General features: G+C 42.9%; 1 protein-coding gene across 1 annotated transcript in view; it reads left to right on the top strand.

The window, feature by feature from the left end:
• Window positions 1-12,218, top strand: part of LOC110526097 (anthrax toxin receptor 1) — a 65,117-nt gene extending 52,899 nt beyond the window's left edge. The window contains exon 18 of the mRNA XM_021606720.2: window positions 11,367-12,218. Within this exon, the coding sequence (XP_021462395.2) occupies window positions 11,367-11,624 (258 nt within the window). The 3' untranslated portion in view covers window positions 11,625-12,218. The remainder of the gene's footprint in view (window positions 1-11,366) is intronic.
• Window positions 12,219-12,907: the final 689 nt, after the last annotated feature.

The following is a 12,907-nucleotide window of genomic DNA, read 5'->3' as shown; positions in this document are numbered from 1 at the left end:
AGCCAACATCACCATTGAAACCAAGCCAGATGTCACTTGTCCTGCGCTTGCAATTGAGAAGCCCTTTACAGCCTCATCCCTTTATGGTCTGCCGAGGAGGTCCCTTAACATCAGGGAGTTACTATGAACCGAGCTATGGAGCAAACAACACATAGTACGAAGGTAGACTATACTCCACACACCTGATAGACTGCAATTACCATTTCATTTTATTTTGACTTCTGACTTCCATTTTTTCTCTGTGAGTAGGAGGTTGAATCAATAACCCTTGCAACAGAGAGACAGCCATGTTTTGCTCACTTTAAGTATCCATTTATTGAGGCAAGGACCTCTCTTGTCATCCTGGATCACAACGGAAATTCAGGACGTGCACAAGCCACTACAGCTTCAGGTATAGGACACATCACATTGTCTGGTTTAATGCCTCTTATGAACAGATTGAACCTCTCCCTTTCTCACCTCTCCACCCATCTACAGTGCCTTGTAAAAGTATTCATCCCCCTTGGCGTTTTTCCTATTTTGTTGCATTACAACCAGTAATTTAAATACATTTTTATTTGTATTTAGTGTGATGGACATACACAAAATAGTCCAAATTGGTGAAGTGAAATTTTAAAAATTACTAGTTTCAATAAAATCTACAAAATAAACAATGGAAAAGTGGTGCGTGTATATATATTCACCCTGTTTGCTATGAAGCCCCTAAATAAGATCTGGTGCAACCTATTACCTTCAGAAGTCACATAATTAGTTAAATAAAGTCCACCTGATCAAGTGTCACATGATCTCAGTATATATATATATGCCGTCCCTACACATTCATCACAATAGGACAGCTGGAGATCGATTATTGAAAAAAATTTGCAAATGTCGGAGAGAAAGAAGGCAAGATTTATACAAATCTCCGCTGTTGAAAACTAAATATTAGTCTAAAAGAAATGTGAGATAATGTCTAGATACTTTTTATAGTGGCGATCAAGTTCATAAATGGCTTGGCTGGGCTGATGAGACAGTGGATTGCACAGTCAGATGGAACAGAGTAAATAGGCATTTTAAAGTCATAGATGTAGCCAGTGTTAACTTGTAGAATAGACACATCGGGAATGCCGTTTTAACCAATCAGCATTCAGGATTAGACCCACCCATTGTATAAACTCGCAATGGCTGCCTGGTATTGTGATGCAATAATTTCCATGGTAACATTCAAATGATGCTAATTACATCAGCTTTGGCTCATACAATGGAATGGAATGTCTGTTGAGTGGTCTCAACAAATCACAGCACAGATTGATGGGTACACTTCCTGCTTTTACTTTATGCTTTAACTTCCTGCTTTGCTCTTATGGGTACACTCCCCAGTCCACCTATTATGCCACCATTGTCTTGAATGGGAACAACTGTTATATTCAATAAGGGGATTCGATGCATCTGGCCTGGGCACCCAGGTAGTAGGATGACCACGTCCCAGATTGTGTGGGACAGTCCCGCATTTTAGCCCTTTGTAATTTCCTCAAACGTGTGATGCTCTCCATGATCATTAGTTGCTCATTCAACATATTTGCTGCTTCTTCATGCAAAACTGTTTAAAGGTCTCCCTTCCTAACTGTTTTACATTCTCTGAGACGAACCAGAAATGTTTCATTGGCCAAATATTCCCAGATCTTCATAAAAGCCACACGTGGTCTCTTGTTTCGCCATCACCAAATGTTGCGGGAGGTAGGCTATAGTCTACTTGGTGCGCTTCGTTCGCTGCAGTGGAAGCATTGGTGTAGTGTCAAGCTACCACTTCTCACAATGGTGCTTGTTTAATCAAGGTAGATCAAAGCTGAATCAATGTCTTGGAAGATCACACAATGATTCATTTGTATTTTACATAACAGAACCCAATATATTTGCATAGTATGGCTTTACTGTTAATCCAAAAACATCACCTTTCTTATGAGATTTTAGGAGGGTTAGCTGAATAGTCACATTTTGTTTCTCATGCGGACAAAACTGTGCCACTAGGCAGAATGTGCTTGGATTGAAACAAAATACCGGAAGGCTATGTAGTATTAACACCATCTGCTCTAATTTGCTCACGAAACAGTGACACAGAGAGAAATAACAACTTGTCAGATAGTTCATTGAAGAATGATTCATTCCTGTCCTGACTTTTCCTAATATCATTGCAGATCTACATTAAAGCCCAAAAAAGACAGCCGTGGTGTCGCTCTTCATTTCTTGGTTCTTCCGTGGTACATATAACGACCGCTACAGATTTGGGCCGCGACCCGGATCAACATAGCCCTAGCAGAGTTAGTCAAACAACTGGGCCGTGAAATAGGAAATCAAGTTGCCACGAGTCTAGCAGGGGCTGCTCCAAGCACTCCCCAGCCCATAGTACTAATACCCAATTGGTCAATCTAATTCTGAAGTCAGACATCAGAGAACCACCCCACTTCAGGGGTTATAGCACATACCGGTGCACAGTGACTGAATGGCAAGAACTTATGCAAGTTCACTTGAAAAAGAAGGGATGCAGTATATCAGAACAGGGGCAAGAGATACAGGACTGACTAATGGGGCGGGCTAAAGACATATTCAGGATTGGGCTCCGTGGAAACCCTCTCGTTAACTTAAGCAGAGACCCTGAAGCTAAATACAATATCCTGAGGCAGCACTTTGGAGAGACAATCTAATCCTCAATTACATTAGGATACTTCTTCTTCTAAGCCTCCCCCCGCTTCTCCTTTACCCAAATCCAGACAGCTGATGTTCTGAAAGAGCTGCAAAATCTAGATCCCTACAAATCAACTGGGTTAGACAATCTGAACCCTCTCTTCCTAAAATTATCCGCCGTCATTGTTGCAACCCCTATTACTAGTCTGTTCAACCTCTCTTTCATATCGTCTGAGATTCCTAAAGATTAGAAAGCGGCAGCGGTCATCCCCCTCTTCAAAGGGGGAGACACTCTAGACCCAAACTGTTACAGACCTATATTTATTCTACCCTGCCTTTATAAAGTCTTCGAAAGTCAAGTAAACAAACAGATCACCAACCATTTCGAGTCCCACCATACCTTCTCCGCTATGCAATCTAGCTTCCGAGCTGGTCACGGGTGCACATCAGCCACGCTCAAGGTCCTAAACGATATCATAATCGCCATTGATAAAAGACAGTACTGTGCAACCATCTTCATCGACCTGGCCAAGTCTTTCGACTCTGTCAATCAACGTATTCTTATCGGCAGACTCAGCAACCTTGGTTTCTCTAATGACTGCCTCGCCTGGTTCACTAACTACAGTGCCTTGCGAAAGTATTCGGCCCCCTTGAACTTTGCGACCTTTTGCCACATTTCAGGCTTCAAACATAAAGATATAAAACTGTATTTTTTTGTGAAGAATCAACAACACAATGAATCATGAAGTGGAACGACATTTATTGGATATTTCAAACTTTTTTAACAAATCAAAAACTGAAAAATTGGGCGTGCAAAATTATTCAGCCCCCTTAAGTTAATACTTTGTAGCGCCACCTTTTGCTCCGATTACAGCTGTAAGTCGCTTGGGGTAAATCTCTATCAGTTTTGCACATCGAGAGACTGACATTTTTTCCCATTCCTCCTTGCAAAACAGCTCGAGGTCAGTGAGGTTGGATGAGAGCATTTGTGAACAGCAGTTTTCAGTTCTTTCCACAGATTCTCGATTGGATTCAGGTCTGGACTTTGACTTGGCCATTCTAACACCTGGATATGTTTATTTTTGAACCATTCCATTGTAGATTTTGCTTTATGTTTTGGATCATTGTCTTGTTGGAAGACAAATCTCCGTCCCAGTCTCAGGTCTTTTGCAGACTCCATCAGGTTTTCTTCCAGAATGGTCCTGTATTTGGCTCCATCCATCTTCCCATCAATGTTAACCATCTTCCCTGTCCCTGCTGAAGAAAAGCAGGCCCAAACCATGATGCTGCCACCACCATGTTTGACACTGGGGATGGTGTGTTCAGCTGTGTTGCTTTTACGCCAAACATAACGTTTTGCATTGTTGCCAAAAAGTTCAATTTTGGTTTCATCTGACCAGAGCACCTTCTTCCACATGTTGGGTGTGTCTCCCAGGTGGCAAACTTTAAACGACACTTTTTATGGATATCTTTAAGAAATGGCTCTCTTCTTGCCACTCTTCCATAAAGGCCAGATTTGTGCAATATACGACTGATTGTTGTCCTATGGACAGAGTCTCCCACCTCAGCTGTAGATCTCTGCAGTTCATCCAGAGTGATCATGGGCCTCTTGGCTGCATCTCTGATCAGTCTTCTCCTTGTATGAGCTGAAAGTTTAGAGGGACGGCCAGGTCTTGGTAGATTTGCAGTGGTCTGATACTCCTTCCATTTCAATATTATCGCTTGCACAGTGCTCCTTGGGATGTTTAAAGCTTGGGAAATCTTTTTGTATCCAAATCCAGCTTTAAACTTCTTCACAACAGTATCTCGGACCTGCCTGATGTGTTTCTTGTTCTTCATGATGCTCTCTGCGCTTTTAACGGACCTCTGAGACTATCACAGTGCAGGTGCATTTATACGGAGACTTGATTACACACAGGTGGATTGTATTTATCATCATTAGTCATTTAGGTCAACATTGGATCATTCAGAGATCCTCACTGAACTTCTGGAGAGAGTTTGCTGCATTGAAAGTAAAGGGGCTGAATAATTTTGCACGCCCAATTTTTCAGTTTTTGATTTGTTAAAAAAGTTTGAAATATCCAATAAATGTCGTTCCACTTCATGATTGTGTCCCACTTGTTGTTGATTCTTCACAAAAAAATACAGTTTTATATATTTATGTTTGAAGCCTGAAATGTGGCAAAAGGTCGCAAAGTTCAAGGGGGCCGAATACTTTCGCAAGGCACTGTACTTCTCAGATAGAGTTCTGTGTGCCAAATTGAAGGGCCTGTTGTCCGGACCTCTGGCACAGGGTTCAATTCTCAGGCTGACTCTTTTCTCTGTATATATCAATGATGTCATTCTTCTGCGGGTGAATCTTTGATCCACCTCTACGCAGAAAACACCATTCTGTATACAGTACATCTGGCCCTTCTTTGGACAACAAACCTCCAAACGAGCTTCAACGCCATACAACACTCCTTCCGTGGCCTCCAACTGCTCTTAAACGCTAGTAAAACTAAATGCATGCTCTTCTAGACTGTAGACTGTAAACTCTCCTTCCAGACCCACATTAAGCATCTCCAATCCAAAGTTAAATCAAGAAACGGCTTCCTATTTCGCAACAAAGCCTCCTTCACTCATGCTGCGTAAAACAAAACTGACTATCCTCGTAAAACTGACTATCCTACCGATCCTTGACTTCGGCGATGTAATTTACAAAATAGCAAATAGCTAATTGGATGCAGTCTATCACAGTCTCATCCGTGTTGTCACCAAAGCCCCATATACTACCCACCACTGCGACCTATATGCTCTCGTTGGCTGGTCCTCGCTACATATTCGACGCCAAACCCACTGGCTCCAGGTCATCTATAAGTCTTTGCTAGGTAAAGCTCCGCCTTATCTCAGCTCACTGGTCACCGTAGCATGCGCTCCAGCAGGTATATTTCACTGGTCATCCCCAAAGCCAACATCTCCTTTGGCCGCCTTTCTTTCCAGTTCTCTGCTGCCAATGACTGGAACGAATTGCAAAAATCGCTGAAGTTGTAGACTTATATCTCCCTCACTAACTTTAAGCGTCAGCTGTCAGAGCAGCTTACCGATCGCTGCAGCCCATCTGTAAATAGCTCATCCAACCAACTACCTACCTAATCCCCATATTTGTTTTTGTTTTTCTGCTCTTTTACACACCTGTATTTCTACTTGCACATCCTCATCTGCACATCTATCACTCCAGTGTAAATTGATCAATTGTAATTACTTCGCCACTATTGGCCTATTTATTGCCTTACCTCCTTACTTCATTTGCACACACTGTATACAGATTTTTTCTATTATGTTAATGACTGTATGTTTGTTTATCCCATGTGTAACTCTGTGTTGTTGTTTTTGTCGCACTGCTTTGCTTTATCTTGGCCAGGTTGCAGTTATAAACAAGAACTTGTTCTCAACTGGCCTACCTGTTTAAATAAAGGTGAAAGAAAAAGATAGAAGGTGCAAGCCTTTTGAAAATTGGACCGTTGGAGATTTACAGGAAATGATTGACAGCCATCACAGAGACGAACAGTCAGCCAGACACAAGGCGCAGAGTACTGCCAAGGTAGAAGACGCGATGACCCCCAACGCTTGGTGTATGACTCAACAACAAGCTGTCGGTCATCATAATTCAGCCACACCCACTAACTAACAGTGATCAGGCTTCATTAAACAAAGTGATTTCTCTCTTGGAAAAGCATATAAAGACATACTTTTTTTAGTGTTGTTTGTAAACTTATTTTTTTACTTATTTTGTACATAATGTTGCTGCTACCGAAAATAACTTCTGGACATCAGAACAGCGATTACTCACCTCGAATTGGAAGAAGCTTTCATCGCCGAAACAATGAATTTAAGACATTTTGCAGGAGAATGTAAGGCTATCTGTCCACCAATTGAAGCTCAATCGAAGATCGGTGATGCAACAGGACAACAGAAGTCCATGTAATTCACATACTTTTTCTTGCTGCTGTTATTTACAATGACGGTCTACCCCGGCCAAACCTTACCCGGACGACGCTGGGCAAATTGCGCACTGCCCAATGGGACTCCCAATCACAGCCCGGGAATTGAACGAGGGTCTGTAATGACACCTCTAGCACTGAGATGCAGTACCTTAGACCACTGCACCACTCAGGAGCCCAAAGGACATCAATAAGAAAGAGACTTGCTTGGGCCAAGAAACACATTAGCCAGGTGGAAATCTGTCCTTTGGTCTGATGAATCCAAATTTGCGATTTTTGGTTCCAACCGCCATGTCTTTGTGAGATGCAGAATAGGTGAATGGATGATCTCCGCATGTGGTTCCCACTGTGAAGCATGGAGGAGGTGGTGTGATGGTGCTTTGCTAGTGACATGGTCTGTGATTTATTTCAAATTCAAGGCATACTTAACCAGCATGGCTACCACAGCATTCTGCAGCGATATGCCATCCCATCTAGTTTGCGCTTAGTGGGACTATCATTTGTTTTTCTTTCTTTTTTTTTTTGAATTTTACCCCTTTTTCTCCCCAATTTCGTGGTATCCAATTGTTGTAGTAGCTACTATCTTGTCTCATCGCTACAACTTCCGTACGGGCTCGGGAGAGACGAAGGTTGAAAGTCATGCGTCCTCCGATACACAACCCAACCAAGTCGCACTGCTTCTTAACACAGCGCACATCCAACCCGGAAGCCAGCCGCACCAATGCGCCAGAGGAAACACCGTGCACCTGCGCCCAGCCCGCCACAGGAGTCGCTGGTGCGCGATGAGACAAGGACACCCCTACCGACCAAGCCCTCCCTAACCCGGGCGACGCTAGGCCAATTGTGCGTCGCCCCACGGACCTCCCGGTCACGGCCGGTTACGACAGAGCCTGGGCGCGAACCCAGGGACTCTGATGGCACAGCTGGCGCTGCAGTCCCTTCATTTGTTTTTCAACAGGACAATTACCCAACACACCTCCAGGTTGTGTATGGGCTATTTGACCAAGAAGGAGAGTGATGGAGTGATGCATCAGATGACCTGGCCTCCACAATCACCCGACCTCAACCCAATTGAGATGGTTTGGGACGAGTTGGACCACAAAGTGAAGGAAAAGCAGCCAACAAATGCTCAGCATGTGTGGGAACTACTTCAAGACTGTTGGAAAAGCATTCCAGGTGAAGCTGGTTGAGAGAATACCAAGATTGTGCAAAGGGTGTTTACTTTGAAGAATCTAAAATTTCAAATATATTTTGATTTGTATAACATTTTTTTTTGGTTACTACATGATTCCATATGTGTCTTCACTATTATTCTACAATGTAGAAAATAATAAAAATAAAGAAAAACCCTTGAACGAGTAGGTCTTTTCAAACTGTGGACTGGTATTGTATATAAACATGTCTAGTTAGGCTACTTCAAAGTAGCCTTATCCATTTGATCCCCGATTAATTGAATTGGGGAATGATTTTATATAAATACAACAAAGTATTTGGTTGTAATTAAACAATATTTTATATCAAGGGTAGCAACCATCCTCCAGGATAGCTACTGCGTGTGCAGGCATTTCGTCGAGCCTTGGACTAACCTCGTTGTAGCCTAAACACCAATTGCTCAACAGGACCTTGATAAGCAGACTTGGGTGTTTCAGGGCTGGATCAAAAGCCAAGCCTGCCAAGCCTGCACACCCAGGAGCTCTGCAGATGGTGGGTTGGCCACATGTGACTTACAGTGCAGTTCTACTTTGCAGGGGTTTAAGTGCCTCAATCAAGTGTACAACGGCATTAGACGGTAGGCCTGCATGCGATCAGATACAGCAGCATTCCAGTGTCATTAATGGTTACTTTTTTCATGTCGGCTATAATAATACTAGTCATGGACAATGTGTATGAAACCTTAACAGTGAATAAATAATAAGAAGTCTCTATAGCATAATGTAATTTGTGAATTTCGGCGAACAGTCTAATGTACCAACTTGGGGGGGAAAAAACAGTTCCTGTACTTCTCGCATACTTCTTTCATATCAAGCACTGATCAGCATGTGTTCGAGGAATGACGACAGGTGGCCGGTTTTTGAGTTTCTTTCCTCTCATTAATGGAATGCAACTGAAGCAAACGCGGCTCGATTAAATCTTGTAGGCTGATATTTTCCAAATATTTTTTTTCTCTCATTACGGAGTCCTCTCTCGCCACTTGACTTTGAACAACGTGATCTTGCAGTGACACACAATGAACGCAGCAGGTCATCAATGTATTGTTTGATAATGGGAATTGATGGGAAATTATGTAAAATATATCACTAGCCACTTTAAACAATGCTACCTAATATAATGTTTACATACCCTACATTATTCATCTCATATGTATACGTATATACTGTACTCTATATCATCTACTGCATCTTTATGTAATACATGTATTACTAGCCACTTTAACTATGCCACTTTGTTTACATACTCATCTCATATGTATATACTGCACTCAATACCATCTACTGTATCTTGTCTATGCCGCTCTGTACCATCACTCATTCATATATCTTTATGTACATATTCTTTATCCCCTTACACTTGTGTCTGTCTATAAGGTAGTAGTTTTGGAATTGTTAGCTAGATTACTTGTTGGTTATTACTGCATTGTCGGAACTAGAAGCACAAGCATTTCGCTACACTCGCATTAACATCTGCTAACCATGTGTATGTGACAAATAAAATTTGATTTGATTTGATTTTGTTCTTAAAAAATTCTACATTGCGCCAAATTTGCTCGCACCCTGTGTTCCATAACGTCATAGAAAATATTCATGTTGTTTCCAACTACCAATCAACAACTACATATTGAAAGTTGAGATCATAGTTAAGATTGCCGAAAGCAGTGGTAAGGAGTGGAATGTTAACTAAAGATACTGGTACTCACTACTCAGGCAAGTCATAACCTGCCTCTGGTGGGAAACAAACACAGCTCCATTACAACCCTCAGCATACCCAGCCTCTCAGTCCCTCTCTCACACACACCCACACACTTGTTTTTCTATCCTCATGGGGACCTAAAATGTATTTCCATTCAATATCCTATTTTCCCTAACCCCAATTGTAACCCTAAACCTAGTCCCTAAACTAACCTTTGTCCTCGTGTGGATGTGGGAAATGTCCTCACGAAGGAGAATTTTCCTGAAACCTAACCCTAGCTTTAGGGTTAACTCCTAATTCTAATCGTAATCCTAGCCCCCTAAAGTCAAAATAGCCTTTGTCCTCGAGGGAAATGTCCCCCACAAGGGAGAATTTTCCTTGTTTTACTATCCTTGTGGGGACTTTTAGGTCCCTGCGAGGATAGAACAAAACCACACGCATCGCGGCGTTTCATGAGAGTGCGCTCTGAACTGACAACTCTGCATGTCACCTCACATGACCTTAAAAGGATCCACTCACACACACACTTCACAGGCAACTGTATAAGATCCCTCCATCTCACAACCAAGGATCCACTTACACACGCTATGCATATAGCGGAACAAGACCCTTATTCTGCAGATGTGATATCTCTATTTGGCCAGAGGTTCCTGTGAGTTTGGTGGAGAGAGAAGATGGGAGGTCCTGATTTGCGTTGCCTATTTAATAAACAAGGCCCTCTCCTCCCTCTTTCCTACTTTTCCCTATTTCCTCTCCTCTCCGCTGTATGACAGGGCCATCAGGGGACAATGAAAGGGAATCTCTTCTGTCACAATTTGGCTTGTGGCCTTTCAACACAGAGGATGACATACACACACACACACACACACACACATTGTGGCAGAAACTGGTAACCTGCTGATGGCCATTCATGAGCCCATTAGAGTGAGAGTAATGTGGAGAGATGGGAGAGTGAGATGTGTGTGTTTGTCAGAGATGGGAGATTTTCATAATTGATCTGGATGTCTTAGTGCTTTGTGTTATATTGTTGAGCTCGTTATCCCTGTGCCTTTTCTTGTTGTGCTTTTCGTAGTTGATGTGCTTTTTAACCGTGTGCTTTTGTCGTTTTTGTTACACTTTTTGTCGTTGTGCCTTTTGTTGTTTTGATTAAAATACATCCAACACCTATGTATGAATAAAACCCTGGAAGATAACTCAAAAACATACAGAGATGAGATAATGCTTTGTCTTTTCACAGAAATGTGTGTTTGCATCTGAAATTGGCTCCCTAAATATCAATACAGAAATACAACAGTTAGAGAAGTCATTGTCTTTTGATTTCTCCCCCATTGAAGATGTATTCTGCCCAGTTAATGACGTGTGAAGGACTTGTAAAGGGGCTTGTGTGTGTGTGTGTGTGTGTGTGTGTGTGTGTGTGTGTGTGTGTGTGTGTGTGTGTGTGTGTGTGTGTGTGTGTGTGTGTGTGTGTGGCTCAGAGACGATGTGTTACAGACTCTGGAAAGTTGTTTCCAATTAAACGGCCCAGTTCTAAATTCTCTGCAACACTCGGACCACTTAGAGGAGTCGATTCTTTAACACTTGTTTTTATTAGCACCCTAATACCATTATTCTTAGTTTGCATTGTTCCCCCCAATCTTCACCTATCTTGATGCAAACAGGACATATACACACGCACATGTGTGTATGTGCGTGCTGGTTTACTTTGTCACCTTTTAATCAGAGGTCTCTGCAGCCAAACAGTGATGTAACTAACTGGAAAAGGCGTCTGTGTTCTGAACCCCTGGTCTAACTTGGTTCCGTCTGTCTGTGTTGCAGGGTCGTTGTATCAACTTCACACGCGTAAAAAACAAGGAGTCCATTCGACCCCCTTCTGCCCGTCGCTCTCAAACCCTTCCCCCTCCTCCAGTTCAGAGGCCTCTAGTCCAACCGCCCTCTCCTCCCCCACACTCCACTCCTCCCTCCGTCTCCATCCCTCCCTCCCGTGCCCCCCCGTCCAGCCGACTTCCCCCAGGCCCCCCTCCAGCCCGTGCACCCCCAGGCCCCCCTCCCTCTCGCCCGCCACCCAGGCCTTGAGGACAAGACAAACCCCTATTACGCCCTCACAGTAGTAACACCCCCCAAAAACACTCTCCTCACACCACCAAGAGCAAAGGTATTTATTTAATACACGGGTTCAGGCTTTGATCTCAAAGGTTTGTTGCTGGACAGCAAATATCATATTTTGGTGAATACCAAATCAACTACTGAGTTCACAGTAAATGCCTCTGGTCTTTAGGAGGTGCAGACAAATTCTGTTTCCTCAAATTGTGTTGTCTTATGAACAGAAATCCAATTGTAATGGTATTGAATCGTACATGGATTGAATCGTAAATAGGTCAACTCGGCCACAGAGGGATATTGTGAACCTTGACATTGGAAGTTTACAATATCCCTCTGCTGGCCGAGTTGACATATTTAAAGAAATGCCATTGGTTGGTGGAGAAAAAGTTGAATATCTTTGATAGGCTGATGAGGAATTAAATGTAACCTCAAACTTAAACTTTATAATGTTTGTCTGGAGGCCAGGCTAAAGGTCCCTCACTAGAGACTAAAATGATAATCTGCTTTGTGTTCATCTGTTAACAGTGAAAAACATTTTTGTCCATCATTAAAGCATTTTCTTTCCAATATTTGCATCCAGCATTATTATTCTGTGTACCAAGTAAAATAATTGTCCATATTTGCCTTTAAAAATGTTTTAAAATACACTACATTACCAAAGGTATGTGGACACCTGCTCATCTAACATCTCATTTCAATATCATGGGCATTAATATAGAGTTGGTTCCCCCTTTGCTGCTACAACAGCCTCCACTATTCTGGGAAGGCTATCCACTAGATGTTGGAACATTGCTGCGGGGACTTGCTTCCACACAGCCACGAGCATTAGGCACTGATGTTGGGTGATAAGGCCTGGCTCGCAGTCGGCGTTCCGATCCAAAGGTGTTTGATGCGGTTGAGGTCAGGGCTCTGTGCAGGCCATTCAAGTTCTTCCACACCGATCTCATCAAACCACTTCTGTATGGACCTCGCTTTGTGCACTGGGGCATTGTCATGCCGAAACAGGAAATGGCCTTCCCCAAACTGTTGCCACAAAGTTGGAAGCACAGAATCGTCTAGAATGTAATTTTATGCTGTAGCATTTCCCTAGCCCGAACTACGAAAAACAGTCCCAGACCATTATTCCTCCTCCACCAAACTTTACAGTTAGCACAGTGCATTGGGTCAGGTAGCGTTCTCCTGGCATCCGCCAAACCCAGTGCCAGATGGAGAAACGTGATTCATCACTCCAGAGAACGGCGGTGAGCTTTACACCA

The sequence above is a fragment of the Oncorhynchus mykiss genome, chromosome 1 (genome assembly GCF_013265735.2).
Source record: "Oncorhynchus mykiss isolate Arlee chromosome 1, USDA_OmykA_1.1, whole genome shotgun sequence".
Taxonomy (NCBI): domain Eukaryota; kingdom Metazoa; phylum Chordata; class Actinopteri; order Salmoniformes; family Salmonidae; genus Oncorhynchus; species Oncorhynchus mykiss.
The sequence above is the reverse complement of the archived record's forward strand: the minus strand, read 5'-3'. Positions and strand labels throughout refer to the sequence as shown.